Raw genomic sequence first — 23,856 nt, forward strand, 5'->3', positions numbered from 1 at the left:
TAATGGGCTTGGCATTGGGATTTTGACTCCCACATTCTCTGTGGGGAGGGAGAACAGCTAGGCCCTCTGGAGCCTGGGTGGAGGTGTGGGGAACAGCAACCATCTGCTCTATTTTATCCAGGTTGAGTTTCCCAAACTTAGGCCACCTGACTGAAAGGCGTTTTTATTGGCCTTAGTTTATACCCATAACCAACTTGAATGAATCCTAAAGCTTGCACCATAAGCAGTGGCAGAGAAGTGAGTTTCCTGACCTTAGGGCCCTGGGTGCTGGCCACAGCAGGCAGGAGAGGCCTTTTAAAAGTGATATATGCTCATTTGTTTGCATTTTTATTATTTTTTTTTCCAGATGGATGATTGCACATCAGCAAGTCTTGAGTCACATAACTATTTAGGCCACACACACATAGAGATGTTGCACAAACCTCGCCCTGCTGGCTACAGCAAATGTACAAAGAGATTTACATGAGTTGAATTGGCAGACTGATTAGAATAAGCCACTGCACAGTGGAACACAGACGTTGGGTCACGTTGACTCTCCCATCCATTGGCACTCTCTTGTTCCTCAAGAAGTCCAATCTGGCTGTTGAGGCAGCCACACTCATGGCAGCTTCTCTGGTGACCCGCTGGCAAGGGTAAAGGGTCCCTCTCAGTCCTTTATTCTGTGTCCTCACCACCTCTGACCTTGCTCAGCTCTCTAGAATTAATGTAGGCCCAGGGGAGCCATTTTTGCTGTTCCCCTTGGCTTGACTATTCCACCCCTATTCTGGCTGAGGCCAAACACAGACAGGTGGTACCCACAAAGAATGACCTTCTTGGCGAATGTAAGAAGGGGGACCTGAGCTCTAGTGAGAGACTTAGGCTAGGAAGGGCTGACCCAGGCTCATACACTTAATAGGAGAGCAGAGATTGGCCACAATAGCGCTCAAACAACACCTGGGGAAGATGCCAATGGCAAGGGCTGTGCCTTCTTGTCCCTTTCTTCACTGACCCAAGAAGTCCACAGTCTAGGGGCTGACTTTGGGGTTCCCATTACTATAGGATCGGAGAAACGATGCTGGCTTCTTGCAACCCCTATTATCTGGTGCAATCTGGTGAACTGGCAGAGCCACCCCCTCCAGGTAAGGGCGAAGTGGGAAACAGGAGGTGGGGCAGTTTCAACAAGATAAGGGGCGTGGGACTAGTCCTATAAAGTGCTAAATTGTTAAAAATCACAATTGTACACACTTGGGGAACATGCCCCTCTCCCAGCTTGTTTGCACAATGGGATTATATATATATATATATATATGTATATATGTATATATACTTTTCTTTTTAAAAAGACAGCTCTTTCCCAATGGTTGGATAAACTGCTATACATAACTCCTGTATTCAGCATGCGCGTGGGGAGGGCCATGCAACAGTGAGGGACTCCCTATTGCTACACTCTGTACATGACGGCTGGGCCCCACCACGCCCATGGCCCTAGTGGCAGAATTAGGGTTGCCTTTGATCCCTTCTGCCTCGTAAAGTTTTTTTGTTTTGTTTTGACCCCGTTGAAATGGGGGCTCTGAAGAGGGTGGGGGTGGCCCCAAGGCCGCAGGAGAGCCCTCCAGGGGCTACATAACGTTGCATTGGGTGGCCCCACAGCAATCCTTAATGAGTGCGATCCCAGTCTTGGCAACTGTAGGCTTAGTAGGTGGGGGTTCTGCCTTCTTCTCTGCTGGAGAACCTGTGGTGGGAGATGAATGAACACGGGATGTGGTGGGGGATCATAATAAAAGTCCCCTTCGTCTTGCATCTCTATCTCCCACCTGCCCAGCTCCCTGCTGAAGCAGCAAGAATTTCATCAATTTCACTTTTTTTTAAGCTCCTGTATTTTATGTGCCCCCTGAGCCCATCCAGATAGTGACTTAGGGACTGTGTTGAGGGGGTAAAGTATAGAGGAAATTCTGCAGCAAGAGCTAAATGTTAGTAAAGGAAAAAAAATATCACTGGTGTGCCTCGTTGTTTGCATGTTTGTCGCCATTAGACTGTGAGCTCCTTGATGTCCAGGCAGGGATGGTGCTTTTGCCTTTCTTTGTCCCCAGAGCTTAGCACAATGCCTGAAACACAGCAGGTGCATCATAAATGCTTTTTGACTGACTGGTGTATGTTTTATTGTAAAATGCAATTTACGTACACTGACATTTTTGCAGAGGGCATACGTGATCTCCACTCTTATAACAATCCTGTGAGGCAAGTACTATTGCAATGATTTTACAGATGAAGAAACTGATGGTCAAAGAGATTAACTAAAGACTTTGCTCGTAGACAACCAGCTAGCAAGTATCAGAAGCAGGATTTAAACTCAGGTCTTCCCAACTCTGGGTCCAACACTATGTGTTATACCTAGCTCTGAGGATAGAGGAGAAAGTGCACTGGCCTTATAATTAGGGAGAGCAAGAGCCTTCCTGTGTGACCATGGGCTTTAATTAACTGACCACTCAGTCTCTTAAGAGATTCAGTTTTCTTCCCATGTAAAAAATGGGGATCATAATATGCACTTAATATATCTACCACTTAGGGCTATAGTGAGGAAAATACTTTGTAAACTTGGAAAATGCTAGATCTCTTTCTGTCTCTCTCTCTCCCCCCCATCCCCTCCCTTCCTCTCTCTCTCTCTCTCTCTCTCTCTCACACACACACACACACACACACACACGTGCACGCACACATGTGCACACACACACGCTCACACCCATCATCATCATCAGCTCAGCTGTGTGAGGTTGAAGAGGGCAGATTAGCCTCTGACTTCTGCCAATTTAACAGCATTTTCTTTGGCTCATTAGTTATTTCTTTTCCTTTCTCATTAGCTTCAAACAATATCATCAAGAATGTTTACTAGTTCCCAGCCAGGGGGGTGCTCCCCAGGAGGAAGTAGCCGCTTTCTCCAAGGATCCAAGGGTCTTTCCTGGCTTGGGGTTTCAGCCATGAGACTGAGACATCAGGGTTCCTGCCCCTCATCTTTTTCTTTTTGATCTGATAGCAACAAGCTTCTCCCTTTTATTTAGAGGTAGTATAGTCATGTGGGTACTGTAGGGGATACAGTACATCTCTAGGTGGTGGCTAAAGAGCTGGGCCTGGAGGCGAGAAGACCTGAGTTCAAATTCTGCCTCAGCCATTTACTGGCTTCTGTCACTTAACCTCTGCTTGCCTTAGTTTTGTCAACTGTAAAATGGGGATGATTAATACTTCCTAACTCCTAGTGGTATTGTCAGGATCAAATGAGATGATATTTGTAAAGTGCTTAGCACACTGCCTAGCACATAGTAGGTGCTATGTAAATGCTTGTTTTCTTTACTCTTGGATAGTGTGCTGGCCATGTCTCCAGGATAATCTGAGTTTGAATCCTCCCTAGAATACTTACTATAACTGTATGACCCTGGGTATAGGATTTCACCTTTCCAAGCTTCACTTTTCTCAAGTGTTAAATGGGGATAACGAAAGCATCTGCCTCACAGGACTCTTGAGGCTAAGTATATGTAAAATATTTTACAAAACCTATGACTCTATAAATGTGAGCTCTTATTACTATTCTGCTGATCCTTGCCTAGTACCACATTGGGGAAGATTGTTCAGGCCAAGACTAGTTCTGCCATGGATATTGGGTGATCGTAGAATTTGTGCTATGTATTCCTATAAGGGTCTGCTTACAGAGGAGGAACCAGTGTCTTTGTACCCTACTCCTACTCCATCAGGGGAAACTTGCTCCTGCAGCCCTCAGCCTCAAACCTCACATCTCTGCCTGTGATGTGAACACACATCTCCATGTATGAAAACCATTGGGTCATGGATCTAAATGTGGAAAGGACCTTGAAGGTCCACTAGTCCCATCCCAGGGGAGGAAACTGAGGCGCAGGGAAATAAAATCACTTCTCCTGCTCTTTAGTCTCACTGCTTTCCCCACTCTAGTCCATCCTTGGTTAACGTGATCCTCCTAAATTTCAGGTCTGACCATTTGTCACCACCCCTACTTAATAAACTCCAGTGGTTCCCTGTCACCTCCAGGATTAAATACAGAATCCTCTGATGTTCAAAACCCTTCATAAACCCCCCCCACCCCTAAAGCCACCTTTCTAGTCTTCTTATACATTATACTTCCTCTCCCATGTACTCCGTAATCTGGTGGAACTGGCCTCCATATTGTTCCTCAAACAAGATAATTCATCTCTCAACTCCAGGCATCTTCACCGGCTGTCTGCTCTCCCTCCTCAGTTCTGCTTCCTGGCTTCCCTGGCTTCCTTTAGGTCCCAGCTAAAATCCCATCTTCTACAAGAAGCTTGTCCCAATCCCCCTTAATCCTAGCTCCTGCCCTTTCCTGACCATCTCCAATTTATCCTATATATGTCTTGTTTGTACATATTTGTTTGCGTGCTGTCTCCCCTCGTCAGACTGAGTTCCTGAAGAAGTTGGGGGACTGTTTTTCACCTTTCTTTATCTCCTCAGTGGTTAGCCCGGTGACTATGGTGCTTAATTAGTGTTTATTGCCTGACTAATTGCCCAAGGTGGCAGGTCTGGGATTCAAACTCGGGTCCTGTGACCCCAGGTCCAGGGCTCTTTCCCCTGAATAAAGAATAGACAAGGACAGATGTTGCCATCTCATGGATTTCCTGGAAAGCATTTCACTTTTTTCACTGAATGTACTCTGACATAAATGCTGAACATCTAACCCATTCCCAGCCCCCCCTCTTCTTGGGGGAAAAAAGTAGAGACCAAGACACTCACTGGCTGGAGATTTGGTTACTTTTTCTAAAGGTTTTAACTTGATTCTCAGAAATTCTGCCATTTCCTTGTCTTCTTCTTGTTCCCTGTTAGGGCATACATGTGAAGAAAGGAGAGAAAAGGTCTGTGAACTATAAAAGCACTAAAGAGTCATAAAATCTGTAATAAAAATAGAAAAAGGATAAAGTACCGTGGGGAAGGGATGTTAAGGTGTGACCTAAGGCATGTCAAGTTTTATGAACCACATTTAGAGCCAAAGCTCTTCCTGTGCCTGGGTAGAAATCTGACTAGGGCTCACCCTCTCTTCCCAGATCTTGATGAAATAGGCCCTCCAGAGCTGGGGTGCATGTGGTTTCCTGGTCACTAACTTCTGACTTCTGAAGACAACCATCCTTTTTTGATGAAGTCCTTACTGCTGTGCTCACTGGCACATCAGACTAAAACTGGGTACCCCTGACCATCCAGATGCCTGAAGTACCACTGTCCTCCAGTTCCTCTGAGCCTAAAGCTATCCTCTGCCCCATTCACTCCATCCATCATCTCTATTTATCCCAGACATATGCCCATCAGACCAACCATCTGGCCCATTCTTCCCACATGGAAAAGGATCCTCTAGTTGAGCCTTCTAAAGATCATGCTGCTCCACAAAAGGAGAGTTAAACTACTCAGTTTCGGAACTTAACCTTGGGGCCAAGATGTCGTGATTGTGAATGAGTACAAATTCACCTAACCTCACTATACCTAGCCTGCCCAAGACCATGTTTCATGCTTCCATCCAGTTAAGACATTTTGCCATCTGTTCTGCCACCATGTATGCATTTTCTCCCCTACCTCTACTTTCCACCTTTTACTCTAAGAACAGTAATAAAATAAAAACTACCATTATTTCAGTAATGGGCATGATAATGGACTTCCTAGGGCTGCACTCATCATGACTGCAGAATAAAACCCTCTGCCCTGACCATTACTCCCTTCAGTATGCTGTCTCCCATTAATAGAATGGAAGTTCCTTGAGGGCAGAGACTGTCTCACTTTTGCATATTTATCCCCAGCACCTAGCACAGTGCTTGGTAGTAGCAGATGCTCAACAAATGCTTTTTCATTTATTAGTCTTGTTACTTTTTCCCCCTAAGGTGCTATCAAGACCAAATCTCACAGGAAATAAAGACTAAGCACCAGATTACCTAGGTATGGTCAGACCGTCTGAGGGCTGTTTCCATTCTAGCCATTAATTGGTAGATCTGGGGAGAGACACCTGCCCTGTGTCTTAACCTCACCTGCGTGGTCTAAAAAGGGAATGAGCATTGCAGGTTGGCCCCAGCATATCAATTTTAAAAGAATGACTCTTTGGAGGCCACTTTAATGATTTTTTAGCAAGGGCTCCAGTATTGGGTGGGCAGGTTACATGATGCCCTTGACGATTCTGAGGATGGGAATGATCAGGACAGCAGCATCAACAGTGTTCCTAGATCCGAGGACATCTCAACTTGTCCCAAGTTCTATCTCCTCTAGAGCCCTGACATGGGGCCATTTTCACTCTCACCGTAATCGCTCCACTTCAGCATCGTCCACCAGGAAGTCTCTCTTTTGCACCAATTTATGGATCTTCTGGATCAATTCATCCTCTCTCTGCTTCTGCAGTTTAGTTTTTTCTTTTTCTGAAAACAAAGAAAATGATTCAGGTGATGAATGACAGGGCCACTTTGGCTTTTTAGAGGGAACTTACCACTGAGCACTGCACAAGTGTAATGATCACACTGGGCCCTGGAGAAGAACCAAGAAAATGTACCTCCTTTCCTTCATTGCAGAGGTGGGGGTTTAGGGGAGTGGAATACTGCATATACTGTCAGTCAATGTGGCAAATGATTTTGCTGAACTTCTTTGGTGAAGGAGCTACTGATGAAACATGAATTGGATATCAAAACAAAAGGCATTGTTGATTAAAGGAGTCAGGAGAGCCTCAGGCAGCATATTTTACATCCAGACTTGGATGAAACAGATGGAAGGAAGGAAGAAAGGAGCTGCGTTGCACCACCTAGTTGCCCATGGATGAATACAGCTGTTTTGTTACTATCGTGTTAAATTAAATACACACTTAAAAATGTTGAGGAGGGAAGTCATGAGGGAATGTGAACAGGGGCAGGAGGTGGGACATCTTTCCTGAGGAACAGCAAGCAGGCTGGTTTGCCTGGCCTGTGTAGTGTGGAGAAGGGAGTGATACATAATAATCATGGGAAGCAAGCTAGAGCCAGCCAGGTTGTAAAGGGTTTTAAATGCCAAATGGAGGAGTCTACACTTTGTCCTCGAGGCATTAGGGAACTTAGAGGAACATGGTCAGTCCTGTACTGTAGGAATTTCACTTTGGCAGCTGTGTGAAGGATGGATTGGAGTTGGGGGGGAGACATGAAGCAGGGAGATCACAGAAGGCAATTGCAGTAGTTAAGGTGAGAGGTGATGAGGGCCTGAACTAGGGGAATGTGGGTGGAGAAGAGAGGACAGGTATTTCAATGAAGGGAAAATCAACAGGACTTGGAAACTGGACAAAGGGCAGGGGGAAGGAGGGGGGAAGGGGAAAGTCAAAAGTTATAATGGTAACTCCAAGGTTGTGAACCTGGATGACTGGAAGGATAGTGGTAATGTGGACAGAAATAAGGAAGTTAGGAAGAAGGATTGGTTTGGGGAAAAAGATAATGAGTTTCCTTCTGGGCATGCTGGATTTGTGATGTGTATGGCACATCTAGTTGGAGATGCCCCATAGGGATGTTGGAGTAGATCCAGAGAGAGAGAGCACTTTATAGTTGGCAAAGCTCTTTATAAATATAATTTCATCAGTGTCACAGTAACCCAGTGAGTCAGGTACTACAGGCATTATTATTTCCATTTTACAGATGAAGGAACTAAGCCTCAATGAGGCTATATGACTCACCCATGGTCACCTACCTAGTAAACGTCAGAGTTCCAGAATCCAAGCCCAGCAGGCTATTCACTATGCCTAGCAGTCAGCCTGTCAGTCAATAAGCATTTACTAAGCACCTGGTGTGTCCCAGATGCTATGCTAAGCACTGGGAATACAAAGAAAAGCAAAAAATAGTCACTGCCCTAAAGGAGCTCCCAGTCTAATGGGGGAGATAACATGTAAACAACTGTACAGACAAGCTGTATACAAGGCAAATGGAAAATCAACAACAGAGGGAATATACCAGAATTAAGAGGGATTGGGAAGGCTTCCTGTATAAGGTAGAGTTTTAGCTGGGACCTGAAGGTATCCAGGGAAAGATAGAGGAGGGAGAGATGAAGGAGGGGTGGCATTCCAGGCATGGAGAACAGCCAGAATGCGATTTAGCAGGTCTCCTCTTCTACCTGTCCATTGTCCTAGGTGAAGTAATATGTAAATATACTTTGCTATTTGTGAAACACTATGTAGGGGCTTATAATAAACTATGAACAAAATTGCTAGCTCTCATTGCCTCCATTTTTTCTCAGTTGGTTGCTTCTTTTCAGTTGTTTTATTTTGTGTCTTTCACCGTTCCTAATGTTCCTTTCCTTCCTTTGCTTCTAGAGACAAGTTGGCTCTATCTCTCTCTCTGTCTCTTTGTCTCTCTCTGTCTGTATTTCTCTCTCTGTCTCTGTCTGTCTCTTTCTTTCTGTCTCTCTCATCATTCAGTAAGGCAGAACAGAAATGGTTGGTGATATGATACTGGTGAGTCAGGAAGACATTCTGAAAATGTTCCTCAGGGCTAATTTGGTTATGTAGAACTGGGTTGTCGTTTCCTGCTCTAGAACTTAACAAGGAAGGAGTAATTGTGGAATATGTATGCAATTGAAATGTACTTCACAAGCATTGTTTCATCAGAGGAATGGTCCCCATAGAAAGAAGAGTCAGAAAATAAAAGGAGTGAGGATGGAAACAGGCATTTATTAATTGCCTTTTATTTGCCAGGCACTGTGTTGTTCAGTCATTTTAGTTGTATTCAACTCTTTGTGATGCTATTTGGGATTTTCTTGGCAAAGATACAGGAGTGATTTGCTATCTCCTCCAGCTCATTTTACAGATGAGGAAACTGAGGCAGACAGGGTGAAGTGACTTGGCCAGGGTCACATAGCTAGTGTCTGAGGCCAGATTTTAACTCAAGTCTTCCTGAGTCTAGGCCAGGCACTCTATCCACTATGTCACCCAGAACTTTACAGATTTTATCACATTTGATCCCAATAAAAATCCTCAGAGTTAAGTGCTAATATTATCCCCATTTTGCCATTGAGGAAACTAAGGCCACCGAAATTAAGTGACACAGCTAGTAAATACATGTGACTGGATTTGAACTCAGGTATTCCTGACTCCAGGCCCATCACTCTATCCACTTCACCACATAGCTGCTTAGAATGGGAGAGATACATTTGGGATGAGGAAGGATGTAAATTTACATACTATGGACCTGTTTAGAGTCGCAGACTTGCCCAAGTCTAGTATAGATAGGTGAATTAAGACCCCATCCCTGTCCTGTGGGCAAACAGTCTAAACCTAGTACCAAAAGTAAAAGGCTAAACTGGAAAAAGAGTCCAAAGATTAACCAAAATAATGCAAAGAGACCTAAGGAAAGATTCAGAAAAGGAAGAGATGGGAACACCACGAACCTCTGGGGGTGATGATGATGATGGCTGAAAAATACCACATTCCTCAGTGAAAGGATTCAGGCATAGGCTTAGAAGAACAACTAAGTTTGGGATTGGTTTTCATGTGCCCTCCAGAGACTAACCCAGCAGGGTGGTCTTAAGTGGCTCTAGCCAATGGCATCTTCACATGGGCAACTGAGGAGCAGATGGGCTCTGCTTTGTCCCTGCCTTGAGAAATATAGTTTTCGTGGTGATTTGGTGCATTTTTAACTTAATACTTTTATTGACACATTGCCAAGAACTCTGATTTTTCTCTAACCTCAGCTAAATTTATCTAGGACCTGGTACAGCTCTGAAAATAGAAAGGGAGAACTCTTGGTGAGAAAGTGAGGAGGCAGAGTAAAGATAAGGAGGAGGGAGTCTCTTGTGCCTATTTCATGCTGCAGTTTATTCAGGGAAGACTTTGGGCTGAGAAAAAAAATATTGGCATTGACAGGACTCTAGACCAAGGAGCCATGGCTGTGAGAGTACCAGCCCTCAAACAAGCAGTGGGATCACAGCAAATCACTTGGCTTCTCCTTCTGGGTTCCTATCTTTAATTGAGGATGCTGTTTTATAGTGGAAAGAACGTTGGACTGGGAGTCAAGAGGCTTGGCTATAATTCTGTATCCACCATTACAAACTGTATGATCTTGTGAAAGGCATTTTCCTTCATTGGGGTTCAGCTTCTTCATTGGTAAATTAAAGGAAAGCTCATACAAGGATCATAGGATAAAGAGGCCAAAGGGACCTTAGAAATCAACTAACTCAGTCACGTCATTTTATAGATGAGGAAATTGAGGCTTAGAAAGGTCAAGTGATTTGTTTAAAGGTACAGAGGAGTAAGTTAGCAGAGCTAAGATGTAAACTCAGGTCTTTTGACTTTAAATCCAGTGGTTGAGAGTGAGATTGGTAAAGCAAATACAGGCCTGGACTTAGAGACAGGAAGAAACCTAAGAGTAGGAGTTCGAAAACCACCCCTGACAGTAGCTGTGTGACCACGGACAAGCCACTTAACCTCAGTGAGCCTGGGTTTTTTTTTTTAATACTTTTTTTTTAAAAAAAAGTTTTTAAATTTATTTTAAATTTAAATACAAAATAAGGAAAAAAATTGCCATGTACACAGCAGAACATGAGAAGATTCAATATAAAGCAACAGCTTTCCCTATTTCAAGAAAACCTATATATAATGAATACTACACTTTATTTTCAAAGCTGTCCATCTTTTCTTTGCTTCCTTATATGTTTTCTTTTGTCTTCTACTGTGCACTTTTTACTTTTTCCCCCTCCCCACCAAGGAGGTTACAATTAAGTGAAGTTTTATATATATATTATATATATATATTTACATTTACATATATGATATATGTACACAGACATACGTAGACATCCATAAACATACATATATGCACTCAAACACATATACATAAGACGGTATTATGCTTATTTCCACTTGTCATCTGTTTCTCTGAAGCATCTTCCTTCATAAGTCCAAGTCTTTCCATATTTTTCTAAATCCAGCAGCTTATCATTTGCTATAGCATAACAGTATTCCGACCCAACTGCATTCTATCTGGGAGATTGTCCAAGAGTTTTTTCCCAATTTTCTGCATTCCCTTTATTCTTGGCTGCATAGGTTTTATTTATGCAGGAAAATGTTAATTGAAAATAAACAAAATTATCCATTTTACACTTAACTACTCTTACCTTATAATATGGTTTAAGGTCTGATACTACTGAAACTAGTTTCTTCACATCTTTTCCCCCTGGTTTCCTTGAAGTTCCTGACCCTCTGCTTTTCCAAATGAACCCTGTTATTATTTTTTCTGACTTAGTAAGATAGGCATTGCATAAATAGATTAGTGAGCCTCAGTTTTTATTCTGTAAAATGGGGATAATTATGCCTGTCGGCCCTATCTTGAAGGGTTGTTGTAGACTTACATGGAATAATAGACATAAAGTGTTTTGCAGACCTGTTATACAAGGTGTATCATTGTGGAACACCTTATGTCAGCTCTTTCCACTGGACCATATGATAATCTCTTAAGGTTTTTTCCAGCACAATAAGTCTATAACTTAATGAGTTTACTTCCTGCAGGGCAAGGGAGAGCAGCCTGAATTTGACAGAACAGTGCCAGAAGGGTTGTGTGGAAAGGTCTACAGACAGTGCCAGAAGGGTTGTGTGGAAAGTTCTACAGACAGTGCCAGTGGGAAAACATTTGTGGGCTAGTAATATATTACTGATACATACTGCAGGGCAGCTAGGTGGCACAGTAGATAGAGCACTGGGCTTGGAATCAGGAAGATTTATCTTCCTGAGTTCAAATATGACCTCAGATTTTTTACTAACTGTGTGACCCTGGGCAAGTCACTTAACCCTGTTTGCCTCAGTTTCCTCATTTGTAAAATGAGCTGGACAAGGAAATGGCAAACCACTCTAGCATCTTTGCCAAGAAAATGGGGTCACAAAGAGTGACTAAACAACAACAAACTGCAGAGGTCAGTCAGTCAGTCAACAAATATTTACTAAGTGCTTACTGTGAGCCAGACACTTTGCTAATCACTGGGGACGCAAAGAAAGGTAAAGGTGTAGATAGTAAAAAGGGAAGAATGAGCCAATCTTCCAGGCATGGTGAATCTGGGAGGGAACAGACTCTTGGCCCCCCAGGCATTTCTGAAACATCTGAACCATTACCTGGAATGGCAACTAAATTCTGCAGCTCCTGTTTAAGGTCCATGATGTCCTTGCACAGCTGGATGTCATCCATCCTGTACAAACAGGAGAGAGAGAAAAAACAAAAATCACACCTCAAAAGCAGAATTGGGTTTTTCCTCTCTGAAGCTTTGTCAAATCTCACTCCACCCCCAAACCACCGTGACAATGTGCTTTTAGCTACTTGAGAATTTCTCCCTCTGATCCCAGGAGCCTGAGTCAATCACTTCATCCCCAACTGACCAGGTGTCTGTGACCAAAGCCACTTGAGATGTTATTTTAGAAAAAGAAAGGTGGGGGGGGGGCAGGGAATTCTAGCAGGTGCCTGCTACCCCTCGGGCTTGTTTGTGCCAAGCCAGATGGATGCAAATGTTTCCCGCAGATTCCTCATTAGCTGCTTTTTCATTAGTGCCTCCCTTGTGTTGCTCTGAAAACAGACCCCTGCCCTTTTCTTCAGAGAGAAGTGAGGTCAGCCTAAAGTGCTGGGATTGACTGAGAGCGCAGCTTTATTATTTTTCATAGGAGAAAGAAAGGACTAGGCAGACAAGAGAAGGGAGAGGGAAGGAAATTAGGGGCAGAGGGGCAAGGAGAGACAATGATGACAAGTGACTAATCTTTAGTTTATGCAGCTTTAAATTGCAGCCCATTTTGAAAGCTTGAGAGGCAGAGTGGTGTGAAATCAAACCAGCCTTAAACCTTGGAAGGGCAGGGTTCAAGTCCTGTCTCTGACACATACTAGCTGTGTTATCAGCACGGGTAAGTCACTGGACCTCTCTGTGCTCCAGGAAATGCTCTAAGATTCTAAGTTACAGAGAAGGTGCCACCTTGCATTGGTAGAAGGAGTTCCATGTCAATAAAATCACAAGTCCCGTCCCTCTCCTTTTTGAAAGCCCCAAAATTCTAACAATAGTTTTTAATCTATCCCCAATAACAATAAAATCCTTTCCATTTAATTATATCATTCATTCAATAATGATAATATTGGGCAACTACGTGGCACAGTGGATATAGTACCCGACCTGGAGTCAGGAAGATTTCATCTTCCCGAGTTCAAATGTGACCTGAGACACTTACTGAGTGACCCTAGACAAGTCACTTAACCCTGTTTGCTTCAGTTTTCTTATCTGTAAAATGAGCTGGAAAAGGAAATGGCAAACCACTCCAGTATCTTTGCCAAGAAAACCCCAAATGGGGTCACAAAGAGTTTGGGCACGACTGAATAAGAAAAAGACAGTATCAGGCTCTGCAGACACAGAAGCAAAACCCTAATAGACCCTGCCCTTTAAGGAGCTTATAGCTTCCTGGAAAGAAACAACACATACCAAGATAATGACAAGTAGGTACAAAGTATCTCTTTACAAATAGATATAAAGTATATCTATGATGGAAATACAAAGTACTAGCTCCAGGGAGGGTGCTAGTTTTACATAGAGTACTTTTATATGATCTCATTTGGTTCTCACAGAAATCTTATGAAATGTGTAAAGCAGAGGTTCCCCTCATTTTTCAGAAAAGGAAAACGAGGATTAAAGAAAGTCCCAGTGAAATACCCAAGAACACAGAGCTATAGTAAGTGTCATTTGGACTTAGTAACCAGGTTTTTTAAATGTTTCTCTCACAACAAACCTTGGATGTAGGTAGTAAAAAATTTCCATTTTATACATTGAGGAACAGTCCATGTTCCGAAAGTGCTTTGGAGAGAGCCTCATTGATTGAGGGAAGTCTCTAAACTACATTTCCTGGAAGACTGTGTGCATGAGCTGAGTTTGCCCTGTTTATTTTTAATATAAATTTTCTTTTTTATAAACATCAATAAATATGAACATTTCAACATGCAAAAGAGAAGATAAAAATGGGATTATAAATGGAAATGAATTTCATTTATCTAGTTTGGTTTTTAAAGTGTATATTAAATTTAACATGGTAGTAACAAAACTACTCTGCTCATGTATCCCCTTCCATTCTCTTCAGTATGTTTAAAAAAACATGTTTTGTTTATATCCATTTCCTCTTCATCCTCCTCTTCCTCCCTTATCCTTCCCCCTCCTCCTTTTCCCCTCCCTTCTTCTTCTTTCTCCTTCCCTCCCTCCTCCCCCCTACTCCATCATTAGCCACATCTAGAAGCTCTCCCTTATAACTAGGCATGCCTAATTTAGAAAGAGGATGGAAGTCTCAATGGCGTGAATGAAAAGCAGGCTTGTAATTGACAGAGGGAGAAGCAAGAATGGGGGAGTAGATATGTCCAGAGATTTGGGGAGGCAGCTATTCAAGGATAAGTGCTGGGAGTGCCAAATACTCTATAGCATCCCTTGTTATTTGCCTTGCATTCTGTTTCATTAAATGTTTTCTGTTTTGAACTTGTATCTGCTGGATTGGCCTGGGGGAGATTCAGTGGAAACAAGGGCTTGAAGCTATTAGTTTGAAGACCCCTAAAAAAGCCATGAGTGTGGGGATATCACATTTGTGGGGGCTGATCTGGGATTCTCTTTTTATTTTTTACATTTTTTGGGTTTGTTTTTCAGTGAGGCTGTTTTGAGTATTGGGTCAAGCTCTAGCTATGGGTTCTCCTAGCATTTTAAGGAAGATGCCCAGGCTAACCATATCTTTATTCTTCTCTAGGCTGCATTCCTGATTCTTTTTTTTTTGGACTTTTTTTTTGGAGGGGTTTGGGGGAGAGCTCAAGCAAGTCACTGCTTTTACTCTGCCGTCTTGACTCCACTCTAGGACTTTTTTTATTTTAAAACCTCTTCCCCCTGGAAGCTCCCTCCACCCTGGACTACTTCTCACTTTGGAAATAACCTTCACCCTTGCAGCTGTTCCCTCTGACTGGCTGGTTCCTCCCAGAACCACCATTTTAAGGGGGATGCCCAGGCCAACCATGTCTTTACCCAGGCTGCAGTCTTGATTCTCCAGACTTTCTCTACAATATGGCCCTGTACCAAGCACCCTGAGCCATCTCCACCCTGCCCACTCCATTTTCAGGTTTCTTTTCTGTGTTGTCTTCCCCTTCCAGAATATTAGCCTCTTAAGGGGAGGGCCTGTCCTTCTTTTTGTGTGTATTTGTATTCCCAGTCTGGGCCATCTCCAGTCCTCCTGATCTATATCTTGCCACTGGACCCAGATGGCTCAGGAGAAGAAAGTGAGGCTGGTGACTTTGCACAGCCCTGCCTCACTTAAATCCAATTCACTTGCAAGTCATGGCATCACCTTCCTGATGTCATGGTCCTCTTCAAGAATGAAGGACAAGGGGGCAGCTAGGTGGCGCATTGGATAGAGCCCTGGCCTTGGAGTCAGGAGAACCTGAGTTCAAATCTGACCATAGACACATAACACTTACTAGCTGTGTGACTCTGGGCGTGTCATTTAACCCCAAGTGCCTCACCAAAACAAAAATAAACAAAAAAAGAAAAAATGAAGGACAAACAACAAACAAATATTCCCAGTGCTTAGCACATGGTGAGTGCTTAATAAATACTTGTTGACTTGACTATTTCAGGGACCCAGAGAAGTTTTTAATTTTTCTTTTTCCCCCCTACTGAAACACTTATAGGCCAGACCAGTGGGGCAATTGGAGGACAAGAGAGCAATGTTGAGTTGTAATTGATGTATAGAGACCACATGGAGAAGATTCAAGCTACTCCATTATGATCCCCAACCCAAGGCAGAACTCCAGGGAAAGATACCTTAGGAGACCAAGAATATCACTATCCCTCTCTCTTCCCCTTTCACTCTAATAACTCAGGGTTGAGAGCTGAGACAAATATTCCTGAGAGACCAGGTGGAGATGGCTATCTGTGGCTAGGGAGTCAGCCAATAAACATCAAGCATCGAGCAAGTATGCCAGGCACTGTGCTAAGTTCTGGGGATACAAAGAAAGGCAAAAGACAGTCCCTGCTATCAAGGAGTTACTAGAGACCCTTAATACTCCTTTCTCTTTATCTACCTTGAAGGTAAGTGTCAGATGGATTGGTCAGAGGCAGATTTAACGTAAATGAAGGCTCAAAGATATAAGTTTGAATGGACTCTTAAAGAGCATGAAACTGAAGGTAGACAAAAATGGTGCTACATTCAGGATTGGAAACTGAGGTTCAGAAAGGTTAAAATGACTTGCTCCAGTTCATCCAGCTAGAATCACAGCTTGTTTCCTGACTGCAGGTGTTGTGCTTGCTTGCCTATACTATCCTTCCTCGATGGGCCTCCAACCAATACAGCATTTTTAAGTTAGTGATTGTCCTCAGTGTGACTGACATTGGGTATTTGTGTTGCAATCCTAAAGCTTCCAGGGCTCTAGTCTAGAGAGATTTACCATTTCTAAGACCCTGATTGATGAAGGAAGAGGAAAAAGAAAACCCAGCTTGTGTTATTACAGGCCTTAGTCTTTCATGCTGGGCCAGGTGAGACAAATACATCATTTTATCTACATTCAGTGGGGAGAGGTGAGGAGGGACTGTCAGACTAATATGTGGTTCTTTACAAAATTTAATCCAAAACAACACGGTGTTTATGCACCAGGGACTTAAGCTACAACCTAATGTAAGGCCTGCAGAGACAAAGGCAGACTTGAAGAAAAGGGCAGGTTTTCTCAAAATGCCAGGGGGAACTGCTTTATTTTTTTTATACTTAATGTGTGCTTTGGAATTCTTAGGGGATGGGGGAAATTTTCAAAAGAAATTTTTATTTTCTAAAGAAAATAAAAAGAAATGGTATGGAGTAAGATACCTATTCAGTGGAGCTCTCCCACAGCTATTAGCTCAGGATCAAATAGGAAATCCTCCCTAGGTGGTCCTCTACTCTTGAATCACAGGGATTCTGAGAAGAGAAAGAGAGTTTGCTGGCCACTGGATAGTAGAGACAGTAGATCAGGGGTTCTTAAACTGGGGTCCACAGACCCCCGAAAGGTCTACGCATAAATTTCAAGGGGTCCATGTACTTGGATGGCAAAAAATGACATCTTTATTTTCACTAACCTGTGACTAAAATTTAGCATTTCCTTCATTATTTAAAAATATTATTCTGAGGGGCAGCTAGGTGGCACAGTGGATAGAGCACTGGCCCTAAAGTCAGGAGGACCTGAGTTCAAATCCAGCCTCAGACCAAACACTTGACACTTACTAGCTCTGTGACCCTGGGCAAGTCACTTAACCCCAATTGCCTAAAAAAAAAAATTATTCTGAGAAAACGTCCACAGGCTTCATGCCAAAGAAATGTGACACAAAAATGGTTAAGAACTCCCGAAGAAGAATATTATATCCTTTCTTGGAACCAACTATAGGGTCAAGCTCTGTTGGTGATTTGATTTTCTTATCTTGGGATGGAGGAAGGGAACTAAGGGTCTTAGATTCTAGCCCTGAAGTGGGTTGGGATGTCCTAGGGCCAGGTGGCAACAGACTTGGCACTGTGTTTCTTTGTCCTTTGCCAACTTGTTCAGTTCAGTCGTTTTTTCAGTTGTGTCTGACTCTTTGGGGCTGTTTTCTTGGCAGAGACACCAGAGAGGTTTGATATTTCCTTTTCTAGTTCGTTTTACAGATGAGGAAACTGAGGCAAACAGGATTAAGTGACTTGCCCAAGGTCACATAGCTAGTTAGTATCTGAGGCTGTATTTGAACTCAGGAAGATGAGTCTTCCTGACTCCAGGATTGGCACTCTTATCTACCGAGCCACCTAACTGTCCCTTTGCCATCTTAACTAATTTTAAATGTTCCCTTTAGCAGAGGTAGCACTGAGGACCCACTAAGGCATGTATGGAGGGTACAAATGTGTGTATATGATGCATGTATAACTATCTCACAGTGAATGCTTGGTACTAATGTGTTAGTACAGTTACAGTTAATAGATTGGCGTGACACATCCATAAACAATGAAACCTTTTCTTCTAAGGAAAACCCAAGGTATTGAAACATCATTTATGACCATTGTGCTTTTCTTCTTTCCATGTCACAGGAGACCTAAGTCCAGTACTATTTCTGCCACTACCTAGCTTATTGAAAGTTCCTGGCAAGTTGTTTCCTTGGTCTCAGTTTCCTCCTCTGTAAAATGAAGAGATAGGTAGGACTAGATAACCCTTTCAACTCTACAATGCTAAGTTATCTCTATGCATGGGCCAGGTTTTCATCTCTTCTTCTATACTTAGGCTTGTTCTAGGATATCAGAGTTGAAATATCATATATGATATATTATTATATTACTATGTAACATTATATTATCATATAACAAGTGCTCTTTGTGCCCCCTATGATGGGAACTCACTATCTTTTAAAACAGTCCCTTCCACTTTGAGGCATTTCTAATGGTTAGGAAGTTTCCCTTACATTGAGCTGAAATCTGCCTCTCTGTAACTTCCCACCATTGCTTCTAATTCTGCCCTCTGGGACCAAGCAAAACAAATCTAATTCTTTTTCCACATGAAGAAAGATGTCATTCCCTGTCTAAGGCTTTTTCCCTCCTCCAGGCTAAACAACCTTATTTCCTTGAACAGATCTTAAAGCCTATTTTCAAATCCCTTTGCCAACCTGATTGTCCTCCTCCAGATGTACTCCAGTATTGTCAATATCCTCCTAAAATCTCACTCCTAGAAATAAATAGAATGCTTCAGAGATAGTCTGCCCACAGCAAAATACAGAGACACTATCATCCTCTCACTCTTGGGCCCCCAGAAAAGTGAACCCAGGTTCAAATCACTCAATGGGTCAACAGCCTCTTAAAACTGTAGTTCATGAGCCCCCATGAATGTGTTCATTTTTACCTGTCAACCAGAGCACACATTAGTTCAAAGAAAAGGTATTTAAATGGACAAAATAGCAAATAAAATAATGAATGATTCCCCATATATGCACATGATGTATACCCTCCCACAGGTTATTACATTACTGGTAAAGGAAGGCACACATTCAGAGAGAATGGAGGGAGACATGGAAGGCACACATGTAGAAGTTCATGCATGGCCAGGCCATACCCATGATCATGACAGGACAATTCCAGAACTGCAAGGTTGCTGATGTTCTCTGGTGAGGTTATGCTGCTTTCTTTTGGGAGGTGTATCTGTGCTCTTTGGTGGGCACATTGTCTATATTGGGAGTTACAGTATCTCTGCTGGTCATTGAACTTTACTACTAGCTCTGAGGTTCATCTCTTTAGGGCCACCAGGTGGCCATGCTCCTGTCTGCTAAGGAACAGTGACTAGAAGTCTCTCCCTTAAAAGGGCAGGATGACTCTTTAGTTATAGCTGGGCTTATAGGGTACCACACTCAGTTGTAGATAGCTTTTTAAAAAATCCAATAAAAACACCCTAAGGCTAAGATTAAATCTATTTTTAGATTGCCTTTGTCTATTGCTAAATCAAAGTCCATTATCACAAGGAGCCCAGTGAGCCCTGTATCGGCTGAAAAACTTGGTACCTGCCTCATGACTCTGTCATCCTTCCAGGACCTTCCTAGAATGCTCTACAATCTTGCAAGCCCTCACCATCCATTTACAACCTCCCCTCCCCCAACACACATATCTTCCCTTCAGGGTCTTCACGGGGAGGGGGGGGGCTCCAGTGGCTAGACTGGACCAGACTCACCTCACAATGCCATCTCCTGACTCCTGACCAGAGATCCCCTGACTATACCTTCTCCTGCTCCTGTCTGCTGTGAGGTGAACTTCCTACAGGACACAATATCACCACTTGTCATGAGGTAGGTTCTTAAGGGAGGAACTCAAAGGGTATAATCTCCTGCTTCCCTCAATGAACCTCTCTCCAACCACAGATACTCTGCCTGGACTTATTCCTCAATGGCTAGCAAGCTTCCAGCTCTTTATACTCTCTTCATCACAGTGATTTGAAACTCCTGGCTACTAATGTATAAACCTTTTTCCCCATTCCCAACTACCTGCTGCTGCCTTACTCCCATCTCTCTCAAGTCTCTGCCCCTAAGGTCCCACTCTAAATGTACTTGCTCCTTCCACTGTGCTCTGTGGAGTGCCTGCTCTGTAATTAACAAACTTACTTTGATCTGCATTCTTTGGCAGGCATTTATTAAATGCCTACTCTGTGCAAGGCTCTATTTAAGGTGTTGAGTAAGATAGACTCAATTCCCTCAAGGAGTTTACAAGCCCATGGCATGATTTCTCAAACTTTTCTTTCAGTGCCCAACCAAAAGACATTAGTGGGTCTGAGATGATCTAGAGCAGAAGTCCCTAACCTGTTATCTACAGACCTCCCAAGGGTCCATGGATAGATCTCAGAGGGTCCAGGAACTTAGATAGTAAAATATCTTTATTTTCACTAACCTCTAACTGAAACTGAGCATTTTCCTCAATAATTTAAAACCATTATTCTGAGGAGGATTCCTTAGGCTTAAGCAGCTTGCTGAAGGGGTCCACAGGAAAAGGTTGAGAACTCTTGATTTGGAGGATCTTTTTGGTGTCACCTGGCTCCAGAAATGCTAGTTCCATTTGTAGACCATATTCCCCTTTACCTCAGGGACTATTCCTTTCTCCTATACTAACTAATATTTCTATTCCAAAGCCAGCTGAGAAAGCCAGGATAGGCAGGGATAGATTGGACAAGAGGAATCCTCTGCCCAAAGAACTCCCTTAAATAATTCTATTGTTGGCTTCTATTAAGAGCTACAGGTGAATTATGACCTCTTACCTTTCTTACCTCTTAACCTCCTTGGCTCCCAGCTAGAGTATCCTAGAAAGCTGACCTGAGTGGTTAAGAGCTTAGAAAAAATTCCCTGCCAGCTTCCTGTGAAAATGAGCATCTTCTCAAGGATACCTAATAAATATTTATTGATTTGAATCCAGAAAGAAGCACAGCTCTGTGCTTGAACTCAATCAATGAATTAATATTTTTTGGCTAAATACAGCTGGATACCTGCTATATATCCAGCATTGTTGCACTATAGAAGACACAAAAGAATTTCCTGTCATTCATTCTAGCTGGGGAAACCTAGTTCCTGACACAAGAAACAAAGAGAGTAATTGAATGACAAGCCATGTGGACAACCTGTATGTTCTATAGTAGTTCAGAGAAGGGTGAGTATCTTTTGGACTGGAATAGTTAAAGAAGGCTTCATGGAGGAATTGAAGCTTGAAACTGGCCTAGAAGGATGAGTATACTTTGGAGTGACAGAAAGGATCAGGAAACAGAATTCTAAGTGGAGGAAAGGGCAAGAGCAAAGGAAAAGAGGTAGAAATGGAGTGGGGTGGTGGGGTAAGGGGTCAGTAATGAGCCTGACTGGCTTAATTGGAAGACAGGGTGTGTATTAGAGAACAGAGTGATCTATTTGGATAGGTAAAGTAGGTCCAGATTATGCAGGGACTTGGCATGTTGGGCAATGGAAGTTGAGCTTGATGCAGGAGTCACTAGGGAGCATTGGAAGGGGCATAAGAGGTCTACGAGTCCAACCCCATAATTTTACAGAAGAGAAAATTAGGGCCCGGAAGAGTTGTGATTTGACTAAAACATAGCTAATTAGAAGGAGAGGTAGGGCTGGAACTAGTGTTTCCAGGTGCCCAACACAGTGCTCTTCCCCACATTAGAACATAAGTTCCTTGAAGGCAGACTGTTTTACCCTTTCTTTGAATCCCTAGTGTTTAGCGTTGTACTTTGCAAATGTTGTTGTTTAGTCATTTTTCAGTCATGTCTGACTCATCACCCATTTTGGGGTTTTCTTGGCAAAGATACTAGAGTAGTTTGCCATTTCCTTCTCCAGCTCATTTTACAGATGAGGAAATTGAGGCAAACAGTATTAAGTGATCTGCCCAGGGTCTCACAGCTATTGAGTGTCTGAGGCTGGATTTGAACTTAGGTCTTGCTGACTCCAGGCCTAGCATTCTGTTCCACTGTGTCACCTAACTGCTCTACTTGGCAAATAGTAAGCATGTAAAAATGATTCTTGGCTGATTGATTAATTTCTTCTAAAAATGTAGTATTCCCAATTCAGAGATGGGGGAGAAGCCAAGAGATTTGCCCAAAGAGTAAGTTTAGTGTGCGAGGGGTAGAACCCAACTGTCCTGATTCTTAGCCCAGAGTCATGTCAATGATAAAGTTCTCTGGAACTGCAGCTGGGAATGTGGCACTACAAGATGAAGGCTGAGGCTGGCTTTCTGGTGCTCTCCAGGTGTTGGAGTAATGAGATTTGTCAGTTTCTGTAACATCCATAATTTTCTCTCTTCTCATTCTCTTCCCTGGGTAGGAATGTTGAGCTCGCACTTTCTCTCTCTCTCTCTCCTCAATATATTCCCCAGGCTGAGAGCCCAAAGTTCATCTTGGTCAAGAGTGACAGCTAGTCCTAGGAGGAAGAGCTAATGCCCCTCATGGCTTAGTGGCTCATGAGGTATCAAACTGACAAAACCAGCTCTGACCAGCCAACACCAATGTTGCTCAGGAAAATTACCAGACCTCAAACAGGTCAAATCAGGTGACAATTTTTGTCCTGCTGCCCTCAGGCACCTTTCCAGGTAACTTAATGTACTGTCATCAAGTTTGTAAAGAGGTAAACCATTGTCCAGCCCAGTGAAATAGCTGGGGAAGGGAGGTTTCTCAGTTCTGTGGATTCTGATTTATGTATATGAATGCCTGAGTTAGTCTAGTTATTGACCTATGAACAATCTGGAATCCCAGCTGAATGAAGTTGCTCTGGCCTAGGAGAGAGTATAGCTAATGTGTCATGTCCTGGAATAGAGGGATGTTGGAAAAGCAAAGAAAAAGAAGAAGGAGGAAGAAGAAGGGCAGGAGGAGAAGGAAAAGGGGGAAGGGAAGGGGAAGGAGAAGGAAGAGAAGAAGAAGAGGAACAAGAAGGAGGAGAAGGAGAAGGAGAAGAAGAAAAGAAGAAGAAGTAGTAGTAGTAGTAGTAGTAGTAGTAGTAGTAGTAGTAGTAGTAGTAGTAGAAGTAGAAGTAGTGTCATTTCCTTAGCACTTGTGACCTACAAAACATTTCCCACAAGTCAAGACAGCCTGTATGAAAAATAGTCAATCAGTCAATAAGCATTTATTAAGTGTAAATGTGCCAGGCACTGCAAAGCACTGAAGATGCAAAAAGAGACAAAAAACAGTCCCTGCCCTCAAGGAGCTCACAATCTAACAGAGGAGACAAGTAAACAAATTTGTACAAACAAGCCATATACAGGATCAATAGGAAATAGTAAAAAGAGGAAAGGCACTAGGATTAAGGTAATGCAAGCATTTTGCCTATGAGGATACTGAGGCTTGGGGAAAATTAACTTAAGATCACAGTCACATGGCTAGTAAATGGTGGGAGCCAGAATTCAAACCCAGGGCTTCCAACTCTTGAATCCAATGCTTTTTCCATGACTCCCTCCTAATTCCTCAAGAAAGAAAGCTAGACCCTGCCTCCAGCGTTCATGCTGCCCTTACGTACACTGAAGTAAGTATCTCCTTTGTGGTAAGGGAGGAGGCAATTAGTTCTTCAGAAGGTTGGTGCCCTTCCCTAGCAGCAATATGTTGTGACCAAATTTCCCAAAGTTTCTTTCTCCTCCTCCTTTTCTTCCTCCTCCTCCTCCTTTTCCTCCTCTCCCATTCCAGTACTAGTTGCTGATATGTGTTTCCAATTATATGTCAGTCAAACCTAATGAGCAACATGGAAAGAGTCCCAGATCTGGAATCTCAGGACCTGCGTTTGAATCTTTCCACTTGGCACTACCTGTGTGACCTTGGGTGAGTTACTTCCCAATTTGAGCCTCAGTTTTCTCACTAAAATGAGAAAGTTGAACTAGATGACCTCCAAGTTCTAAAGTTG

The 23,856-nt window shown here is 42.9% G+C and overlaps 1 protein-coding gene across 2 annotated transcripts in view; it reads right to left on the reverse strand.

The window, feature by feature from the left end:
• Window positions 1-342: 342 nt before the first annotated feature.
• The window catches only part of CUNH16orf45 (chromosome unknown C16orf45 homolog), a 135,998-nt gene continuing 112,484 nt past the window's right edge, over window positions 343-23,856 (reverse strand). The window contains exons 3-6 of one of the 2 annotated variants that reach the window (XM_027839534.1): window positions 12,092-12,165; window positions 6,290-6,404; window positions 4,750-4,832; window positions 343-1,711 (exon numbers count right to left, since the gene is read on the reverse strand). In XM_027839534.1, coding sequence (XP_027695335.1) covers window positions 1,599-1,711; window positions 4,750-4,832; window positions 6,290-6,404; window positions 12,092-12,165 — 385 coding nt within the window. In that variant the 3' untranslated portion in view covers window positions 343-1,598. Of the gene's footprint in view, window positions 2,085-4,749; window positions 4,833-6,289; window positions 6,405-12,091; window positions 12,166-23,856 lie in introns of both variants that reach the window. The other variant, XM_027839535.1, reaches the window with a different exon arrangement.

Source organism: Vombatus ursinus, unplaced genomic scaffold (genome assembly GCF_900497805.2).
Source record: "Vombatus ursinus unplaced genomic scaffold, bare-nosed wombat genome assembly UNPS02014832.1, whole genome shotgun sequence".
Lineage (NCBI taxonomy): Eukaryota > Metazoa > Chordata > Mammalia > Diprotodontia > Vombatidae > Vombatus > Vombatus ursinus.